The following is a 20,672-nucleotide window of genomic DNA, read 5'->3' on the forward strand; positions in this document are numbered from 1 at the left end:
ATAAAATATATATTCGAATCCCATGAGGTTGATTTACTAACAGAAAACAGGCTGTTCACATTGCATAGAAATTTGCCCTGGAGTTTAATGAGTGTGGTGAATTTTCACTTTGCAAAAAATACCCAATTATGTGCAAGGAAAAAAAAAAGAAAACCAGTATTTTTGCTGGCACATGATTGGATGAGGGAAGTCAGCAGAGCTTTGCCTCTTTCAATATGCTCTGGGGCAGATTCCCTTTCAACATGAACAATCTATTTGCACTTAGTAAATCAATCCTCTTAAGTCCGTCCTGGGTTTTTCTTGGCTGGCTTAGCAATTAAAAATGTACTAGGTCTCTCATTAGCTAAGCTATTTAAAGTGGTTCTAAAGGCTCAAGGTTTTTTCCCTTTATGCTTTCTATGCATAAGGGTAAAAAACCTTCTGTGTGCAATTGTTCCCTGAGCCTCCTCTGATTCAGCGATGTTCACAATAGACTCAGCTATATTGAGACTCTCCTTCCTCATTTCCTGAGACAGCAGCAGAAGCCCATTGTCTCCCACAGCTGTCAATCATAGCCTGTGAGCCAATGAGGAGAGAGCAGGGGTTGCAGTGGAGCTGGGGTGAGCCACAGCTCTATGTGTCTTATAGACGCATAGAGCAGTGGTTCAGGAATGAGCATGCAGCCATGCCCCTAGGGAAAGCAGCTTTCTCTGGGGCCACTGCTCAAGAGGGAGGAGCCAGGAGGTCCACAGGGGGATTCAAGAATAAGAGGATCAGGGCTGATGTGTGTAAAACCACTGCACAGAGCAGATATGTATGACATGTTTATTAAACTCCCTGGCGGTATGATTCTTTTGGATTTTAGGTGCTGAAAGCGGTACCATTAGTTTGCATGTAATTCTTGTGAATGAGCAGCCCAAACCAACTGTATACATTTATTATATATATATATATATATATATATATATATATATATATATATATGTATACATATATTATATATATATATATATATATATATATATATATATATATATATATATATATATATATATATATATATATATATATATATATATATATATATATATATAATGTATACAGTTGGTTTGGGCTGCTCATTCACAAGAATTACGTATATATATATATATATATATATATATACATATATTTACATAAAAAGTACAGTAAAACTGCAGGAAAGGGCACTGGGGGGCAATGTAATGTGATTTTATTTTATTTTGAATGGTATCAGTGTGTTTGGTGTGTTTTACATTTGAATTTGCCGCCGGTTCCACCCCCCGGCGGACGTCACGTTGCCGGAGACGGAAGCCGGGGCTCGCAGACGATCGGGAGAGAGCTCCGCCGCCGCACACCGCCGGGATACATCGCTGGATCCCAGAGAAAAGGTAAGTAAAACCTCTTCCAGGATCCAGCGATCTTCCTAGCGGTACCCCGAGTGTGGCTCTGGGTTACCGCTTTTGGCTCTGAAATGTAACCCGAGTCACGCTCGGGAATACCGCTAGGAAGGTTAAAAAAAAAAATGAATAGCTTTAATATCATTTTAGGTTTTGAGCTCACTTCCAGTGCCTAGGAGCAGACACTGAGCTAGCCTATGGAGGACTACTAGTACCTTGCAGTCTCTCTTTTTTTTCTAGAGAGGGACTGCTAGGTACTAGTCAAGGAAATATAAATACTGCATTACATATTTATCATTTACCTTTTTGCAGAGAGTAGGTGGTGAGTATGCTTCTACTACTCAAGAGTTTAGGATTTTTGGGGTTACATCTGACCTGAGACTACAGACCTAAACACAGGATCTCAGGTTACACACATACACATGAGGAGACTCAAGGTCAAAAAACGCTGAAACATATAAGCACCCTTTATGAAATATTTATTTGTAAAAATATGATTTGATACCAACATTATAAATCATTGCATAAAAAAATTCTTTATACATTTCTGAAATAAAAAATAAATAAAAATAAATAAACAAAACTAAACAAAATCACTAACTAATTACCGTTGAAATAATCGCGAAAGAACGGCACACTATAACCAATGGGAAAATTCTAGAGAAGCATAGCTGAAAGACAAATGGTGTTCATAATCTACATAAAAATGTTTGGTCATACAAGTCCTTGAGTACTTATGTTTAAATAAAACTGGGCAATATTTGATTCTAGGACAATATCCCCCCTGGACAACATCCCCCCCGGACAATATCCCCCCGTGGGACACAATCATGAAGTGGAACGAAATTTATTGGATATTTCAAACTTTTTTAACAAATAAAAAGCTGAAAAATTGTGCGTGCAAAATTATTCAGCCACCTTAAGTTAATACTTTGTAGAGCCACCTTTTCCTGCGATTACAGCTGTAAGTCGCTTGGGGTATGTCTCTATCAGTTGTGCACATCGAGAGACTGCAATTTTTGCCCATTCCTCCTTGCAAAACAGCTCGAGCACAGTGAGCGTTTGTGAACAGCAGTTTTTAGTTCTTTCCACAGATTCTCGATTGGATTCAGGTCTGGACTTTGACTTGGCTATTCTAACACCTGTATATGTTTATTTGTGAACCATTTCATTGTAGATTTTGCTTTATGTTTTGGATCATTGCCATGTTGGAAGACAAATCTCCCTCCCAGTCTCAGGTCTTTTGCAGACTCCATCAGGTTTTCTTCCAGAATGGTCCTGTATTTGGCTCCATCCATCTTCCCATCAATTTTAACAATCTTCCCTGTCCCTGCTGAAGAAAAACAGGCCCAAACCATGATGCTGCCACCACCATGTTTGACAGTGGGGATGGTGTGTTCAGGGTGATGAGCTGTGTTGCTTTTAAGCCAAACATAACTTTTTGCATTGTTGCCAAAAAGTTCGATTTTGGTTTCACCTGACCAGAGCACCTTCTTCCACATGTTTAGTGTGTCTCCCAAGTGGCTTGTGGCAAACTTTAAACAACACTTTTTATGGATATCTTTAAGAAATGGCTTTCTTCTTGCCACTCTTCCATAAAGGCCAGATTTGTGCAGTATTCGACTGATTGTTGTCCTATGGACAGAGTCTCCCACCTCAGCTGTAGATCTCTACAGTTCATTCAGAGTGATCATGGGCCTCTTGGCTGCATCTCTGATCAGTCTTCTCCTTGTATGAGCTGAAAGTTTAGAGGGACAGCCAGGTCTTCGTAGATTTGCAGTGGTCTGATACTCCTTCCATTTCAATATTATCGCTTGCACAGTGCTCCTTGGGATGTTTAAAGCTTGGGAAATCTTTTTGTATCCAAATCCAGCTTTAAAATTCTCCACAACAGTATTTCGGACCTGCCTGGTGTGTTCCTTGTTCTTCATGGTGCTCTCTGCGCATTAAACGGACCTCTGAGACTATCACAGTGCAGGTGCATTTATAGGAAGACTTGATTACACACAGGTGGATTCTATTATCATTATTGGTCATTTAGGTCAACATTGGATCATTCAGAGATCCTCACTGAACTTCTGGAGAGAGTTTTCTGCACTGAAAGTAAAGGGGCTGAATAATTTTGCACGCCCAATTTTTCAGTTTTTTATTTGTTAACAAAGTTTGAAATATCTAATAAATTTCGTTCCACTTCATGATTGTTTCCCACTTGTTGATTCTTCACAAAAAATGACAGTTTTATATCTTTATGTTTGAAGCCTGAAATGTTGCAAAAGGTTGCAAAGTTCAAGAGGGCCGAATACTTTCGCAAGGCACTGTAAATGTACCCACCATACACCCACTCCCTGCCACCTTTATTAAGCTCATCTGGAGGAGCAGGTGGGCAGTTTTACTTGTAATGTGTGTAATAAAATGTATTAAAAAAAAAAAAAGGTTTGGCGGTGATGTTGCATCTTGCATTATTTGCTTGCAACCCTGGGACTAGCATGAGTCTATTGTAAACAAGGCACTAGTATCTGGTGGTGGAAATACACGTCCATCCTGAGTTGCATCTATTGTTGGGCCAGCAGTTCCAACTGAGCATAAATTTGGCCCGACCATCACCTGTTCGGCGAACACCTGAATTTGCGGGGCGGAATGTTCGCCCAATGAGCGCCTCACAATGCACTTGACCGCTTGGTCCTTTAAAATGGATCAGTCATCAGCTGTCAATGTGCTTCCCCACTGACAGCTGAATGAAAAAAAAAAAACGTTGCTAGAAATACAAAAATGTGAATCCCACACCATTTTTTTAAAACATGTTTGTATTGCCAACAATGGCTTGCAGCTAGGAAAATCAATTTAAATGTAATTTTTGTTCTTTATCTATGTCAGCTTTGCTGCAGCAGGTTCCATACACGGTACAGATGCGCCACTTTACAGGCAGACTAAGTACCCCCCCCCCCCCCCAGGCACTATATTTAAAATAATTTTTCATTGTTAATGTTTCACTTTAAGTATAAAAAAAATCACTGCTCCTTTAAAAACATTATTTAAAAAAAAAAAAAAAAAAATTGCATTGATATATGTCCCTGTGGGCTGTACCCAGGCCCCTATACCCTGTTTATGTCCAATAGCTTTCATATAATCCTTCAAAATGTGAACTTTAGATTTTTCAAGTTCGGGTCCCATAGACTTATTAAAGGGTTTGTGGCTCAGATCTGAACTTTTTCCACTGAAGTGGGGGGTGTTCGGCCCATCACTAGCTGTATCTTTTGCGTAATTTTGCTGTTAAAATGGACCTGAATCTATCCAATGTCTTCAACATTACAGAATAATTTTTGTTGTTTGTGCCTAACTACTAGTAATATACATGGGCCTAGATAAGTGGGAACTTAAACAGATATACTAATTCACTGTCCAGTTATTAAATAAATGAAATTGCTAGCATCTGATCCAAATAAAATTATTTCTGTGGACTGTTATTGACACATGTCTCAAGGAAAACTATTTTCCTACAATCAAGATGTATCTTTTATGTTATGCTATAATATAAAAAAAAATCATATTTTATTAAAATAAAAAATGGGTATAATGGGTAATAATTCAGAAGTTACTGTAATAATAGGAGCTTGTTGTTTTGTGCCACTGCAGAGCACACATTTTATTGTTTATTCCTTGTATGTTAATTTGGCTGTTATTTTTGTCACAAGCACTGCAATATAAATCATTTTTAAATAGAACTTATTTTCAATTTTCATTTTATGACAAAAAACAGTTTCACAGATCAAATACATAATTGTTCTATGATGCTGTATCAAATAGAAGCCATCTGTTGCAACAAAACATTTATTATTCTGAATCTTCTTTTCCCTTTGTTTATATTAATACAAAGAAAAAAGGAAGCATAATGTAATAAATTCATAAACTAAACAGCTAACAATAACTGCCCACCTTTGTTTAGCTTTTGTTTTTTAAAGTACTGTTTGTCCAAAAAGTTCAAAGCAGTCAAAAAAACCCAAATGCCTAAAATCCCCTTAGCAGGAGATCTACTTGAGGCAGCATTCTATTTGTTGAATTCATATCCACATAAATGCCCCTTTCTTATTTTTAACTTTTTTTTTCATTTGGGATAGAGTAAGTGAGAGGTATAACCCATGTCAGGGGAGATTTCCAATTGGGGAGATTTCCCTACACTTCCTGTCTCATAGCCAAAACAGGAAATCCCTGTAAATTAGGGGCAGTAGGTCACCTAAAGTAGTGTCCCCCATTGGAAGATATCCTCCATATTACAGTCATGGGAACAACCCAACATTTTTGATATTATTTTACTTTCACTTTCAATAAGAACAATAAACATGACAAATAGAGAGGTTGAATCTACCTAACTGGGACACAGACATAAATAAAAAACTGACAGAGGTTCTAATCTTTCTCCACTCTGTCTAAACCTAAAAAAAGAAAAAAAGGATATTGAAATGAAATGAGAAAATTAAAAAATAACCAACAGCTTGGTTATAACAAAAAAAAAAAAATTACTAAATCGTGAATAATGTCTAATCCACACAGTGTCTTGCTAAGGAACTAAGGGGATCTTATATTTCTTATATGGATTCCCTATACAGTACCAGAGTATTTGATTCTGAAGGAACCCTACACTCTAATTAATTCATTTGTTCTTCTTTGCTTTTCCACGCAAAAAAAAAAAAAAAAACTGTTTCTGGAAAAGTAGGGGTATTCTTAAAGTGATATTAAAGGCTTGTTTTTTTTTTTTTTTTTTAAATAATAAACATGTTATACTTACCTGTTCTGTGCAATGGTTTTGCACAGAGCAAACCTGATTCTCCTCTTTTCAGCCCCCCTCCCCCCTGGTGCTTGTGGCCCTCCCCCCATGCTGAGTGCCCCCATAGCAAGCTTCCTGCTACTGGGGGCAGTCATGCATACTTGCTCCAGAGCTCGCTTCCACTGCTGTGTCAAATCCAATGAGAATGAGGACACCCGGGAGAGCCTTGGATCTCATTCAGATCTCTGAAGATCATCATCTGAGAGATCTTCAGATCTCTCAGATGATGCTGCAAGCAGAAGGTTTTAGAATGCATGAAGGTAAAAAAACCTTCAGCCTTTACAACCACTTTAACTTCAATCTTTTTGTTTTTATACTTTGGTCACTGTTAACTGAACTGTTGTGCTCTATAGGGCACAGGAAGATAGATCACAGTGTTTTTCTGAGCTTATTCCTCTTAAAACAACTTAACAATTCTGAAGGACATACAGAACTAGTATCAAGCAGGGATCAAGGGATCCCCGACCTTAATTCTTTAGTGAGATCTCTGGGAAGGGGAATTGAACTTATAATATTAAAAAAAGAACACAAAACTGAGGATCAAGCTAACATTCATCAGTAAGGATAAGGTTTGGGTCTGCTTCTGCCATGGCTTCAAAATGAATCCCTGGGTTTCTCAAAGTTCAATATTTTCAAACTTCTGGCTGAAAAGTTTGCAGGTTCCAGAAAGCCTTTTCCCTTGTCAGCTGAGTCACAGGAGAAAATAATTTGAATTAATAACCCAGTCTCCTGTCTAAAAACGATAGTGGGCTCACAGAAGTCAGGCAGTTGGTGTCAGGGAAAGCTGAAAATTCTGTGTAGTAAGATATACATTTCTTTTTTTTACAGTACATTGGTGCATTCACCCTTTGGTAGTCCACGTTTGTGTTTTCAATAGCTTGCTTATCATTGCTACAATGGGTAGAATTGATTACCAAGATTTGTCCCTGGTAAACTTAAGTGGAGTTTGCCTGAAAGTTTGTAAAGTTTAAATAAAAATATTTAAGTTTTTTGCGAACCAAACTCACTGCTCACTAGTACCTATTCATGAATACCCACTGTCCATAAACGGACTCAGGTAAGGTTAGATCTTGATCTGCATGGATAGGTTTACTCGTATCTACTAACAATCCTCTTTTCTTCTGTAACTCCAAAGTTTTGCTTGCACCACTACAGTTTCTAGATCTGATCAAGAACACCGTAACTATTAACTATGAGAATAAAACAAATAGTAGACTCTCTCAAACTTAACAATGGTAATCAATAGAGCTCCTGATAACTGGCAGCACTGCAGTTTTAAACTTCAACACAGAGACACATGCAAAATAAGGAAGTGGACATAACTTGGTAGTGTGCAAGATGTGTAAGCTTATTCATTTTTTTGTCTTGGCTGAACTTTTCCTTTAAATGTATGTTAAAGGCATACATATACATAAAAAGTAAATCCAAAACAGAACAAGCTAAACAGAATCACCTACCTGGCATGCCTAAATGGTAACCAGTAGTAAAGTTGGCCAGAAATCCTTTTGCTGTTGTAGTTGAATCTGATGTGAAATATACTGTCATCTGATTGGTTGTGGAGAAAACATCAGGCAATGGATTAACTCCTGTATAAACAGCTAAATAAAAGAAAGAACATTTACATTTATTACTACTGAATGTAAACTTCAGTTCTTAAAATGTATGTAGACATTTGTATTGGTTATTTTCATTGCTTGTGAAAAGACAGTGAAAAAGGGGGAGAGGATGTCCCCAAGGATAATAGGACTTTTAGGGCATCCACTTTTTAATCTCATAAGGAAATGTACAATCCTTAAATGTATAAATGCATACAAAGTTTATTTTGATAACATACTAAAATTTGTCAATACATAAAAACCATAACATGAACGAGTGAGCACGACAGTGCTAAGAAACATGCTCCTAGGCCATAAGAACCCATAAGTGGTCCGACATATAACAAGGTCTAAATCTGAAGACCACCAAGATGGCCAACCTCCTATGCCCGGGTCAGAAGGGTCAGAATGTGCAAAATTGCCAATGGATCGCTATGAGTTTCACTATGCAGCTTCTTCAGTGAATCCTATTGGTGTTAAAGGTGATGGACGAAGGGTACCTGATACTCTCTTAAATAGAAGCTCTGAGGAAGTAGTAGTAGTAAGGTTGTTCCCAACTGGAACTAACCGCTGTATGGATATCTCCTTCCTGTAGATGAGTCATGGCTCAAAAGAATGCTGATCCAGTCTGGGTGGGATAATCCTTCAGGCAGGGAGACAAATACTCACAGCTAGAGGGATTATCCCACCCAGACTGGATCCGCAGTCATATGAGCTGTCACTCATACAGCGGTTAGTAAGCACATGACCTGTAGAATAAACAGAAGGTGCTACTCATTTTCACACCATGGGATATTTACACAATTGTTTATCAAAACTATATATTCGCTAAGAATTCTCATAATTAATTTTTAGCAGATATAAACACAATTTCACTAAAATCCTGCTAAATTCCTACTAAATATAAAAGACTAACCTGTATTGAGTTAATAAATAACAAATGTTTGTATTTTTCAAATGATGTATTTTTGAAAAATGGTGAAAATTGAACGTACGCAAAAATGTAAAGAACCAAATTTCTCAAAAAATCTGGAGATTTTCATTTTTCATTTTCAGTTTTCAGAGCTTTTAAAAGACTCCTCAAACTATACATTTTCTGAAAGCAAAGGGCCAGTAGAATAAATGGAAGGTGCTACTGATTTTTAAGGCCCTGCGATATTTGCGCAAATGTTGGCCAAAACAATATTTTTGCTAAAAATGCATTAAAATCATTATTCACAGATATAAACACAGTACATTTTACAAAAGCCCTGCTAAATTCCTTCTAAATATAAGCTAAATCTGTATTGAGTTAATAAATAACAAATATTTGTACATTTTAACTACTTGCCGACCGCTCACTGAGCTGGTACTGCAGCAAAGCGGCTCGATTCCGTCCAGCGAAGTAGACCTATGTCGCTGGACTCCTCCTCTTGTGGGCGCTGCGCGCGTGCCGCCGGAGGCTTACTCCCGCTGTATTCAGACACAGCGGGAGTCGGGCCAGGGGAGGAGAGGCGGTGATCACCGCCGCTCTTCCCCGATCGTCGGGGATCGAGTGTGGAGATCCGCCCGCTTGTGTAAACAAAGCGGGCGGATCTCCTCTGTGACAGGCAGTCACAGATTACAGGATTCAGCATAGCTGAACCTGCGATCTGTGCCTGTGTCACTCAATCCCCTCCCCCCACACACGTCAGTAAGCACCAGGCATACAATTAACCCCTAGATCACCGATAAAGTTAACCCCTTCTCTGCCAGTGTCATTATTACAGTAACAGTGCATATGATTAGCACTGATTACTGTAGTAATGTCACTGGTACCCCCAAAAGTGTCAAAAATGTCAGTCAGGGGTCCGATCTGTCCGACGCAATGTTGCAGTCCCACAAAAAAAATTGCAGATCGCCACCAGATTGCCGCTATTACTAGTTTAAAAAAAAACAATAAAAATTACATAAATTTCCCGTAGTTAGTAGCTGCGATAGCTTTTGCGCAAACCAATCAAAATACGCTTATTGTGATTTTTTTTACCAAACATATGTAGCAGAAAACAAATTGGCCTAAAATGTTAAAAAAATTTGATTTTTACATTTTTTTGGGGGGGGGGGGATTTCATATAAAAAAATGTGAAAAATATTGTTATTTTTTCAAAATTGTCGCTCTTTTTTATTAATATCGCAAAAAATGAAAAGCGCAGAGGTGATAAAATCCCACCAAAAGAAAGCTCTGATTGTGGGAAAAAAGGACGTAAATTTCGTTTGGGTACGGCGTTGCATGACCGCGCAATTGTCAGTTAAAGTCGCACAGTGCCAAGTTGCAAAAAGTGGCCTGGACGTAAAGCAGGAAAATCCTCCGGTGGTAAAGTGGTTAAATTGAGAAATAGTGAAAATCAGACGTACACAAAAATTTGTCGAAAAAAATAATTTGCCAAAAAATCTGGAGGTTTTCCTTTTCCCCTTACAGCTTTCAGAGTTTATAAAAGACCCCCAAACCATGTATTTTCTGAAAGCACATGGCCAGTATAATAAAAAGAAGGTGCTACTGATTTTTTTGGCACCGCAATATTTATGTAAATGTTTATCAAACCAATATTTTTGCTAAAAATACACTAAAATCATTACTAGTGGATTCATACATGGCAAGATGTACACATTTCCTACTAAATATAAAAGTTAAAGCTGTATTGGGTTTACACATAACAAATATTTGAACAACACATTTAAAATTGTACCTTTTTGTGAAATTTTGAAAACTGAATGTATGCAAAACTATAAATAAAAAAATTTACTCTAAAAATCTAGAAGTTGTCATTTTTCACTTACAGCTTTCAGAATTTGAAAAGTCCCCTCAGGCTCGGTTCACACTGGTGCAATGCGGGAAACCCTGCGAATCCAGTGCGGGTTCCTGCATTGCAACTGAATGGCCGGCAGTTCTCACTGTCCTCTGTGAACTGCTGCGGGTGTCAATTCAAAGTTAATGACACCTCCAGATCAGTTTGCAGATCGCAGTGCAAACTGTGATTTAGGACAGGAATCAAATAGCATGGGTGTGAACACCCAGGCATTTAGATTCTGGTGCAAACAAAAAAAAAAAAAGGTTCTGCGAGAGTTTGGTCCGAATGCAATGCGAATTCAGCCATACAGTTTGTATACAACTTGGGAGGACCAGATTCTCTAAAATAAGCAAATCAAAAAACAAGTGCTCAACAAAGTGAACAATGGTGAACAATAATACAAACAAAATCAATAGTGAATCAAGACAATAAGTCCATAAATGAATATAAAGTCCATATATATCCAACATGCATGTGATGTGTCTCCAAGGTGCAAAACTCAACACAATAGACAGGTGCAGCGAAGCCCTCTACCGTGAATGAATAAGCCCCTTACCAGATGGGATAATACAAAGGCGTGTGTATTATCAGATCCAATGGAAGTGCAGCCCAGGGAAAGTAAGAAAAGGTTCCCACAAACTTGTCCCAATTTAGAGGGGGAGCAGGTCAGCCTCTTACCAGAATGATAATAAATCTGCCGCCCGTATTCTTCAGAGCCCGGGGAAGAGCGGGAACACAGATTCGTCATAGCAACCAGAGCAATACAGATCCCAAGACCTTGAGGCAATAGAAGAGGTTTTCCACACAGGCGGATTTTCTTGCGCAGATTTATTATCATTCTGGTAAGAGGCTGATAATTAGTTATTAATAGATTAGTGCATCTGATACTCATCATACAGCTCACAAATTATTTTCTATGGTAGCAGCTTTTCTATAATTTTCTCAGCACACTTTTTTCTTATCACATACAGTTTGTATGGCTGAATTTGCATCGCACAGACATTGCATGTGATCTGCACAGCAATGCGGTGCGAATCACATTGGATGTCTGGCATTGCACCAGTGTGAACAGGCCCTGAAACCAGACATTTTCTGAAAGCAGATGACCTGTAGAATGGAAAAAGTGCTACAGATTTTTTGGGCCCCGCAATAGTTGTGCAAATGTTCATATGGCTATTTTCATTAAAAAATACGCTAAAATCATTAATAGTGCATATAAACACAACATAACTTGCAAAATTCTTGCTAAATTACTACTAAAGCATTATTCACATGGCATACCAAAGTGTACGTCCATGGAGGGCCATGTTTACCCGCACAGGGATGCATAGGGCACCTTCACCCTAACCCTAAGGGAAGGGGGATGCAGTTTGGTATGTTTGCCCTGGGTGCTGGATGATCTTCTCCCGGAACTGGCTGCTGTTCCCAATCCGACATCCATGTGGGTGTGGGTGCATGACCCCGAACGCAGGGACATGCACATGAACCTACATGGATGTCAAATTGGGAGCGACAGTTTTGTTTGTGCAGTTGCTACATCCCAAATTACATCAATGGAACTGCCTGCACAGGGATGCATGGAACACCTGTGCATCCCTGTAAAGGTACGCTGTGTATGCCTGGTGTGAACAAGGCCTTAGGCCCCTTTCACAGAATCAGGCCAATTGGGTCTGCCTGTCTGTTTTTCAAGCGGTCCCAATTGGACCACCTGTTGTTTTCTATGGAGAGGCTGATGTAAATGGACATGTGTCCGTTTACACCCGCTTGCATCCGATCCGATCCACTAAACACAGACGGATGGGGATCCCATTCCCTATCCATCTAGTGAATCGGATAAGTAGGAAATGGACAGGTGGCCAGTTTCCATCCAACTGTCCCATAGAGAACTGCGGGCTGTGTCCATGTTCATTCTGCATCAGCAGAGCAGACGTTGACCTGCCATCTGCCTGCTCAGCAGGAAACAGCAGAGAGAGATCCCATGCTGATCAAGCAGATCTGCTTGACAGAATCTGCTCCATGTTTTTTTTTTATACTTTTTTACAATTCTATTTTTGTATTTCTTCTTCTTCTTCTTCTTCTTCTTCTTCTTCTTCATCTTCTTCTTCTTCTTCTTTCTTCTTCGAGATATCAGAGGTCTAAACTGACCCCATATCTCTTTTTTTGAGAAAGGGACTTAAGAAAGTCCCTTTCTTTGCAGCACCTTACATGAATGAATAAGGAGTCTGTATAGATACCTTATTCATTTATAAACTGACAGTCTGGCTCATAGTAACTCTTGGTTTACTATGTGATCAGCTGATCAATTGTCAGTGGACAAGGAACGATGGCTGCCTCGGTCTACTGCACTACAGGGAGGAGGCTGGTAAACACATGTTTACCAAGCCCCAGCTCCACCACCCCCCCCCCACTCAGCATACTAGCTCATTATGAAATACTTACCTTAGAATGAAGCCCCTGCATTGCCATCCACTCAGCAGAGGCACGGCCGACATTTTCGGCCGCCCTGCTTTCTGGTTCGTGTCCACTGGCCATCTGATTGGCCAGAGGCGCGATGACATCACTCCCGCGCTTGCACGCGGGAGCCGCCGTTCATGGCACAGGGCTCTGAAGTAACGGCACGGGTGGCCGTTCCTTTACAGTGCATGTGCGGATGATGTCATCGGCTTCATTAAAAAGTAAATATCTCCCAAACGGTGCAAGTTTAGGAGATATTTACAGTACCTATAGGTAAGCCTTATTAAAGGCTTACCTATAGATACAAGTTATAAGAGAGGGTTTACAACCTCTTTAAACATATACTGGTAGTGACAAAAAATGTGTTCAAACTATAAACGTATAAAATGGAATATATTAACATAAAATACTTGTGCAAAAAAAGAGAAATATAAAGACCCCTATAGACCCAGTGCACTCAGAATTTGAAAAAAAAAGGCCAGTGAGCAAACAGTCCAAATGATGGTATAAAATCCTTCAGAGATTCCCACTAGGAGCGGTGCAAACTTCCTGCCACTGAAGCCAAATGCGTTGTGAGCACCCTCCGTGAAAGATGTTAATAGAAATTCCCACTCACTAAATGGTGTTGATCCTTCTTACCATATGGCAGTGGAATCAAATAAAACTTTTGATGGTTTCCGTAATCAGGATGCAGGCTTCAGGCAGTTCTCCAAATCACCTTCCTGAATCAAAGAAAGACACTGCTCCAGGTGTATATTGTGTGGTGATTGCCAGGAGATAGGATATCCAATAGAGTGCTGGCCCCGGCCCGCCTCCGTGGGAACACTTGCAGGAAAAGAATTAGCCGCACATCCAGGGATTCCAATAGGTTTCAAATACCTTTATTTCCAAAAAGTTGCAAGTGATGACACCAGCATAAAGTCTCGTAGACGCGTTTCATACATACATCTTGTGCTTAATCATTACCGATTGGTAATGATTAAGCACAAGATGTATGTGTGAAACGCGTCTACGAGACTTTATGCTGGTGTCATCACTTGCAACTTTTTGGAAATAAAGGTATTTGAAACCTATTGGAATCCCTGGATGTGCGGCTAATTCTTTTCCTACAAACCTTCCTGAATCTGTGGACATGCTACTGTAGGTCCCGAACTGTCTCTGTTCTGGACTGCATTGTAGGAAGATCCTTCTTTGGGTGCCCATGTCACTGCCTGGTTATGTAGACACTTTTCATTGGCTGTCCATCAACAGGGTCCTCACTGATCCTCACACATACGCTTTCGCCTCTCGATGACTGAAAAATGGCATTTGCAAGCATGTATTTACAGCCCAAGTACCCAAATATCTGCATTTTTTGTCACTTTCTAGGATTGTGGACTGCTGACACTGCCTCAATTCACCTCCCCCATGTTCCTACTGGCTCCTCGTTATGAAAAAAAAGATATGACTTGCAAAAAGGAATCTGTGGAAGGCAGAAGGTGTGCAGCCTGTACTTGAAACAACAGACAAGTTGAAACTTTCTGGTTACTGCAGCCTGAGAATCAAGGCTCCTGAATGGTACAAGAATGCACTTGCTAGTACACAGAGGCAACATTTAGAGGTTGATGTACTAAATTTGCTCCAGAACTTAGTAAATGAGATAAAAGTTTCACTTTGGAAAGAATACCCAATCACATGCAGGGGAAATTTAAAAAAAAAAAAAACAGCATTTTTGCTTGCACATGATTGGATGATGAAAGTCAGCAGAGCTTCTGCTCATTTACTAAGTTCTGGAGCAACTGCTCTTGCAGAGTGCAATTGCACTTTGCAGAGTGCACAGTCTATTTTACTTTAGTAAATCTACCCCTTAGTGTCTGCATTTCAGTGCTGGAGCCTGTCAGTACTCTTAGGGTACTGGCTGGTGTACTGTAAGAGATGCACCTTAAATAATGGGGTTAGAAGGTCATTCTTCTGCAATACAGTATTGTAGAGAAAAATATAACATTTATTGCTGATGATAAATATCATAAAATGTTATTTAACCACTTGCCGGCCAGTCACTGGGACTGTACTGCGGCAAAGTGGCTCGATTCCGTCCAGCGACGTAGACCTACGTCACTGGACTCCTCCCCTTGTGGGCGGCGCTCTCGCCCCGCCGGAGGCGCACTCCCGCTGTTTTCAGTCACAGCGGGAGTCGGACCAGGGGAGGAGCACCGGTGATCGCCGCTGCTTTTCCCCGATCGTCGGCGAATCGAGTTTGGAGATCCGCCCGCTTGTGTAAACAGAGCGGGCAGATCTCCTAAGTGACAAACAGTGACAGATTGCAGGGTTCAGCATAGCTGAACATGCAATCTGTCCCTGTGTCACTCAGTCACCTCCCCCCCACACACGTTAGTAAGCACCAGGCATACATCAACCCCTCCCTCTCCAATAAAATTAACCCCTTCCCTGCCAGTGTCATTTTTACAGTAACAGTGCATATTTATAGCACTGATTACTGTAATAATGTCACTGGTACCCCTAAAAGTGTCAAAAATGTCAGTCAAGGGTCCGATCTGTCCGCCGCAATGTCGCAGTCCCGCAAAAAAATCGCAGATCGCCGCCATTACTCGTTCAAAAGAAAAACACCAAAAATGATAGAAATCTTTCCCTTAGTTAGTAAACGCAAAAGCAAAGCAAACTTTTGCGCAAACCAATCAAAATACGCTTATTGTGATTTTCTTTTGCTAAACATAGGTAGCAGAAAACAAATTGGCCAAAAATTTTTGATTTTTACATTTTTTTGGGGGGGAATTTCATATAAAAAAATGTGAAAAATATTGTTATTTTTTCAAAATTTACGCTCTTTTTTTGTTTATAGCGCATAAAGTAAAAATCGCACAGGTGATCAAATACCACCAAAAGAAAGCTCTGTTCGTGGGAAAAAAAAGGACATAAATTTCGTTTGGGTACGGCATCGCACGACCGCGCAATTGTCAGTTAAATTCACACAGTGCCGAATCGCAAAAAGTGGCCTGGACGTAAGACAGCAAAATCCTCCGGTGGTAAAGTGGTTAAAGCCCAACTGGACTTTTAGTTTAATAAGCTAAATTATATTCTAGGTACCTCAAAAAATGGGTTCAAAGTCTTACAGTTCATTTTCTTTAGAAAGCAGCCAAAGCCTAAGTAGAAAAGCAAGCATGCTGCAGAGAAGGACCCTTGCTCTCTTTGTGGACGAAGAGGTCTCTATGCAGAGGGCCAAATGCACCCTGTAGAGTCAGACCTTTAATGCTGTAGTCAGACATTTGCAGAAAAAACACTGCTTTACCACAGAGAGCAAAGGTCCCTCTCTGCACGCCAGAATACACCAGCTTTTCTACTTAGGCTGTGGCTGCTTTTTAAAGCAAACTAACAGTCTTTGCCCTTTTGTATAGTGGGAAGTCTACTCATACAACTTAGACCTCATGGCACAGCCATGGCAAAGACATATATCTCTTCCACCCCTATGCTAAGCCAAACATGAAGCACAGAAAGTGAATGGTTGCGGTCCAATCTTGGCTCCCTCACAGGAAGGTTCAGGAAAAGGGTAAAGCTACACACTCTTCTGCTTCAACTGTGTTTATTGCAAATGCTCATCAAATGTCAGGCTAGAAAAGCCTTGGCTCGTTTTACGCAATACCACTTATTCATGGTTTACAGTTATGTGCTAACGTGCAAACGTATTAAATCTGTGACAACCTGACATTTCATGAAACCTTTACAGTAAATGTAGTTACAGTGGAAGATTATTAGGGTTTACCTTTTCCTTTGGATCTTACAACTGCACAGGCAGTTGATTATAGAACAAAATTCATAGCAAGAGCTGCTCCGACCCTATAGCAGTAATAAAGTCTTTACTGAATGATTCTTTCATGCTTCTACTGACAAGTATATGTTAGGAACATTCAATTAGTGTTCCAAACTGGTACAAAGAAAATATCATCATTTGCTAGCAAGCTAGTATTAATCCCTGAAAGTTGCCCTATCGACCCAAAATCATATCCGATGTGGAGCCAGATAAGTTAGTAAAAGTTAATTAGCTGACTCATTGTGAGCACCATAAATTGATAATAATAATAATAGCGCTAGTAGCAGATAATAATAGTCAATCGAAACATGACCAATTTGTGTCATTCAAGTTTTTTGTTTTACTTTAAACCATATACTATATGATTTTAGTGGAAAGACAATAAAGCCAACTATATTCCAGCACTGCAAATAGGTAATACTACACTTACTTAATCAAAAAATATGCACCATAATATAACATTGGGGTAAAATACTACAAAATGTGAATAAATCCTGGGGGAAAAGCAATAAGGCAATTCCATTTTTTATATTTTCATATATTTCAGAATGAGTGCAAGAGTAGATCAAATGATAGTTAAAGGGTAACTCCACTTTTGCAGAAAAAAAAATGGCAAAAAAATTAAATTCTAGCTCCCACTCTCTCACATTCACTGGTCTTGTGGGACCTTAGGGGGGGACTGTATTAGGGTTCACTCAGAACAGGTCTCCTATAACAGCCCTTAGCCCATTTATTTCATAATCCTCAGTTCTCCCCAGGGTATAGACATTTAGGATTGTCAATGGTGGCTAACAAAGGGTTGTATAGGATTGGACATTTTTTAGGTCCCTTCATTTTTGTATCAGTAAGTTGGACATGCCCTTTATGGAGAGGTTCAGGTTTCTTAAAATGTCTCACTTTTTACATTCCCTATAGGTGGACAAGCCAGATCCCCCCAGAATCACAGCCTATGAGTAATAGTGTGGCCAGGTCATGGAGCAAAGAGGATAAATCTCTGTGATTTACAGGTCACTGGCAACAGATTTGACCACACCCCTCAACATGCTAGATTGGGAAAAAGATCTGTCAGAAGTATGGGAATTGAATGACTGGCATAGTGCCTTCTTTTGCTCCTTTCATGGCATGCTTAACCACTTTACCACTAGAGCATTTTGCTGTCTTACGTCTGGGCCACTTTTTGCGATTCGGCGCTGTGCGAATTTAACTGACAATTGCGCGGTCGTGCAACGCCATACCCAAACGAAATTTACGTCCTTTTTTTCCCACAAACAGAGATTTCTTTTGGTGGTATTTGATCACCTGTGCGATTTTTACTTTTTGTGCTATAAACAAAAAAAGAGCGTAAATTTTGAAAAAATAACAATATTTTTCACATTTTTTTATATGAAATTCCCCCCAAAAAAGATGTAAAAACCAATTTTTTTTAATTTTTGGCCAATTTGTTTTCTGCTACCCATGTTTGGTAAAAAAAAATCGCAATAAGCGTATTTTGATTGGTTTGCGCAAAAGTTATTGCGTTTATTAACTAAGGGAAAGATTTCTGTCATTTTTGGTGTTTTTTTTAACGCGTAATGGCGGCGATCTGCGATTTTTTTGCGGGACTGCGACATTGCTGCGGACAGATCGGACCCTTGTCTGACATTTTTGACACTTTTGGGGGTACCAGTGACATTACTGCAGTAATCAGTGCTATAAATATGCACTGTTACTGTAAAAATGACACTGGCAGGGAAGGGGTTAATTTTATTGGAGAGGGAGGGGTTAATGTATGCCTGGTGCTTACTGACGTGTGGGGGGGGGGGAGGTGACTGTGTGAGACAGGGACAGATCGGATGTCCAGCTATGCTGAACACTCCGATCTGTCACTCCCTGTCACTGAGGAGATCCGCCCGCTCTGTTTACACAGGCGGGCGGATCTCCAAACTGGATTCCCCGACGATCAGGGCAGAGCAGCGGCGATCGCCTCTGCTCTTCCCCTGGCCCGACTCCCGCTGTGAATGAAAACAGCGGGAGCGCGCCTCCGGCGGCGCGCGAGCGCCACCTACAGGGGAGGAGTCTAGCGACGTAGGTCTACGTCGCTAGACGATAACGAGCCACTGTGCCGCAGTAGCAGCACATTGGCTAGTGTTAAAGTGGTTAATAGAGCCCTGCAAGTTCATTAGCTGCTCAGAACTATAATTCAAAACTCATAGAAGAACTTTTTTCAGAGCAGGAACAGGTAGAACTCTGCTAAGTTTGTTAAAGGAGTTGTAAATTCAGAAGGTTTTTTTTTTATCTTAATGCATTCTATGCATTAAGATAAAAAGCCTTCTGTGTGCAGCAGTCTCCCCAAGCCCCCTAATACTTACCTTAGCCCCATCTCTGTCCAGCAATGTCCTTGAGTCCCTCAGCCGTCTTGGATTATTGCTGGTGCCATTGGCTTCCGTGGGTGTCAAACAAAATCAGTTAGCCAATCAGGAGGGAGAGGGAGAAGGAGGGAGAAGGAGGGAGGGGGGTGGGGCCAAACTGCAGCTCCATGCCTGAATGGACACACCAAGCTGCAGCTTGGCTTGGTTGCCCCCATAGCAGAACCAGGCTGCCCTGTGCAAAACCAACTGTGCAGAGCAGGTAAGTATGGCATGTTTGTTATTTAAAAAACTAGACTTTTCAATCACTTTAAATTATCAGCAATTTACATTTATTACCCAGAGGGGATTGTGTTTTTAACAAAATTGAAGTTAAATGTGATCACTAAGAAAGCACTCTGGGGATAGCTACTGATTCATGATGATGTTAATGATCAATATATGATGATAATGATCTTGATATATAGAATAAGAAACCCACTTATGTAAATTGTAGGTAAAGTATACGATAGGATAGGATAAGATTGGGGTTGAGCGAACCCGGACTGTATTGTTCGTGTTCGTACCAGACTTCTGTGTATTCGGTACCCGGACCTGAACCCGAACATTTCACTGTATGTTCGGGTACTGTCCGTTGTTCGGTAATGTTATTTGATGTTTTGGTGCGGTTATAATGGCGCGGTTTCAACAGGTGCAAGGCAGCCAATCAGCAAGCGTTTAACTAGTGTGCCCTAGAAGCCATCACAGCCATGCCTACTAATGGCATGGCTGTGATTGGCCAGTGCAGCATGTGACCCAGACTCTATATAAGCTGGAGTCACACAGCGACGCGTGTCACTCTGCTATAACCATACTAGGGAGAGGTTCCTGATACTACTGAGGGAGAGATAGGAGATTACTGTAGGGCGAGGCTGGAGAGATTGCTTGTAGGGAAAGCATAGGATAGGATCAATCTTCTTTAATCAGACAGCGATCTACATTGATTTGGTTGTGTGGGGGTGCAGTGCACAATCTTTTTGCCCGGAGGGAGCGATAGGAGTTTACTGTAGGGTCAGGCTATAGAGATTGCTTGTAGGGAAAGCATAGATAGGAACAATCTGCTTTAATCAGACAGCAATTTACATTGATTGTATTGTGTGAGGGTGCAGTGCACAATCTTTATGCCCTGACCTGAGCCAAGTGAGGAGGAGAAGGGAGAAAAAAAAACTTTTATCAGTCTGTTAGGCGTGCGGTGCTGCTCATTTCATGCAAGCTCAGTGCATATGTGTCTGCTTAATCTGCATTTTAAAAAGAAAAAAACTTTTTTCCTTCATATTTTACTGTGACTTACAGACTTTAGACAGACACTGCTTTTCTAACCCGCTCTTCAAAAAGCACCAATGTGAGGGGAAAAGAATTCTTTTTCAGTATTTTGGGAAAAAATATTTTTTTCAGTTTTTCATTCAAT

The 20,672-nt window shown here is 40.2% G+C and overlaps 1 protein-coding gene across 1 annotated transcript in view; it reads right to left on the bottom strand.

Annotated features, from left to right (window-relative positions):
- The window catches only part of TMPRSS15 (transmembrane serine protease 15), a gene marked incomplete at its 5' end in the record, with an annotated part of 640,117 nt that overhangs the window by 277,347 nt on the left and 342,098 nt on the right, over positions 1-20,672 (bottom strand). The window contains 1 exon segment of the mRNA XM_082246136.1: positions 7,677-7,817. Within this exon segment, the coding sequence (XP_082102262.1) occupies positions 7,677-7,817 (141 nt within the window).

Source organism: Pelophylax lessonae, assembly GCF_965119305.1.
Source record: "Pelophylax lessonae genome assembly, chromosome: 2".
NCBI lineage: Eukaryota > Metazoa > Chordata > Amphibia > Anura > Ranidae > Pelophylax > Pelophylax lessonae.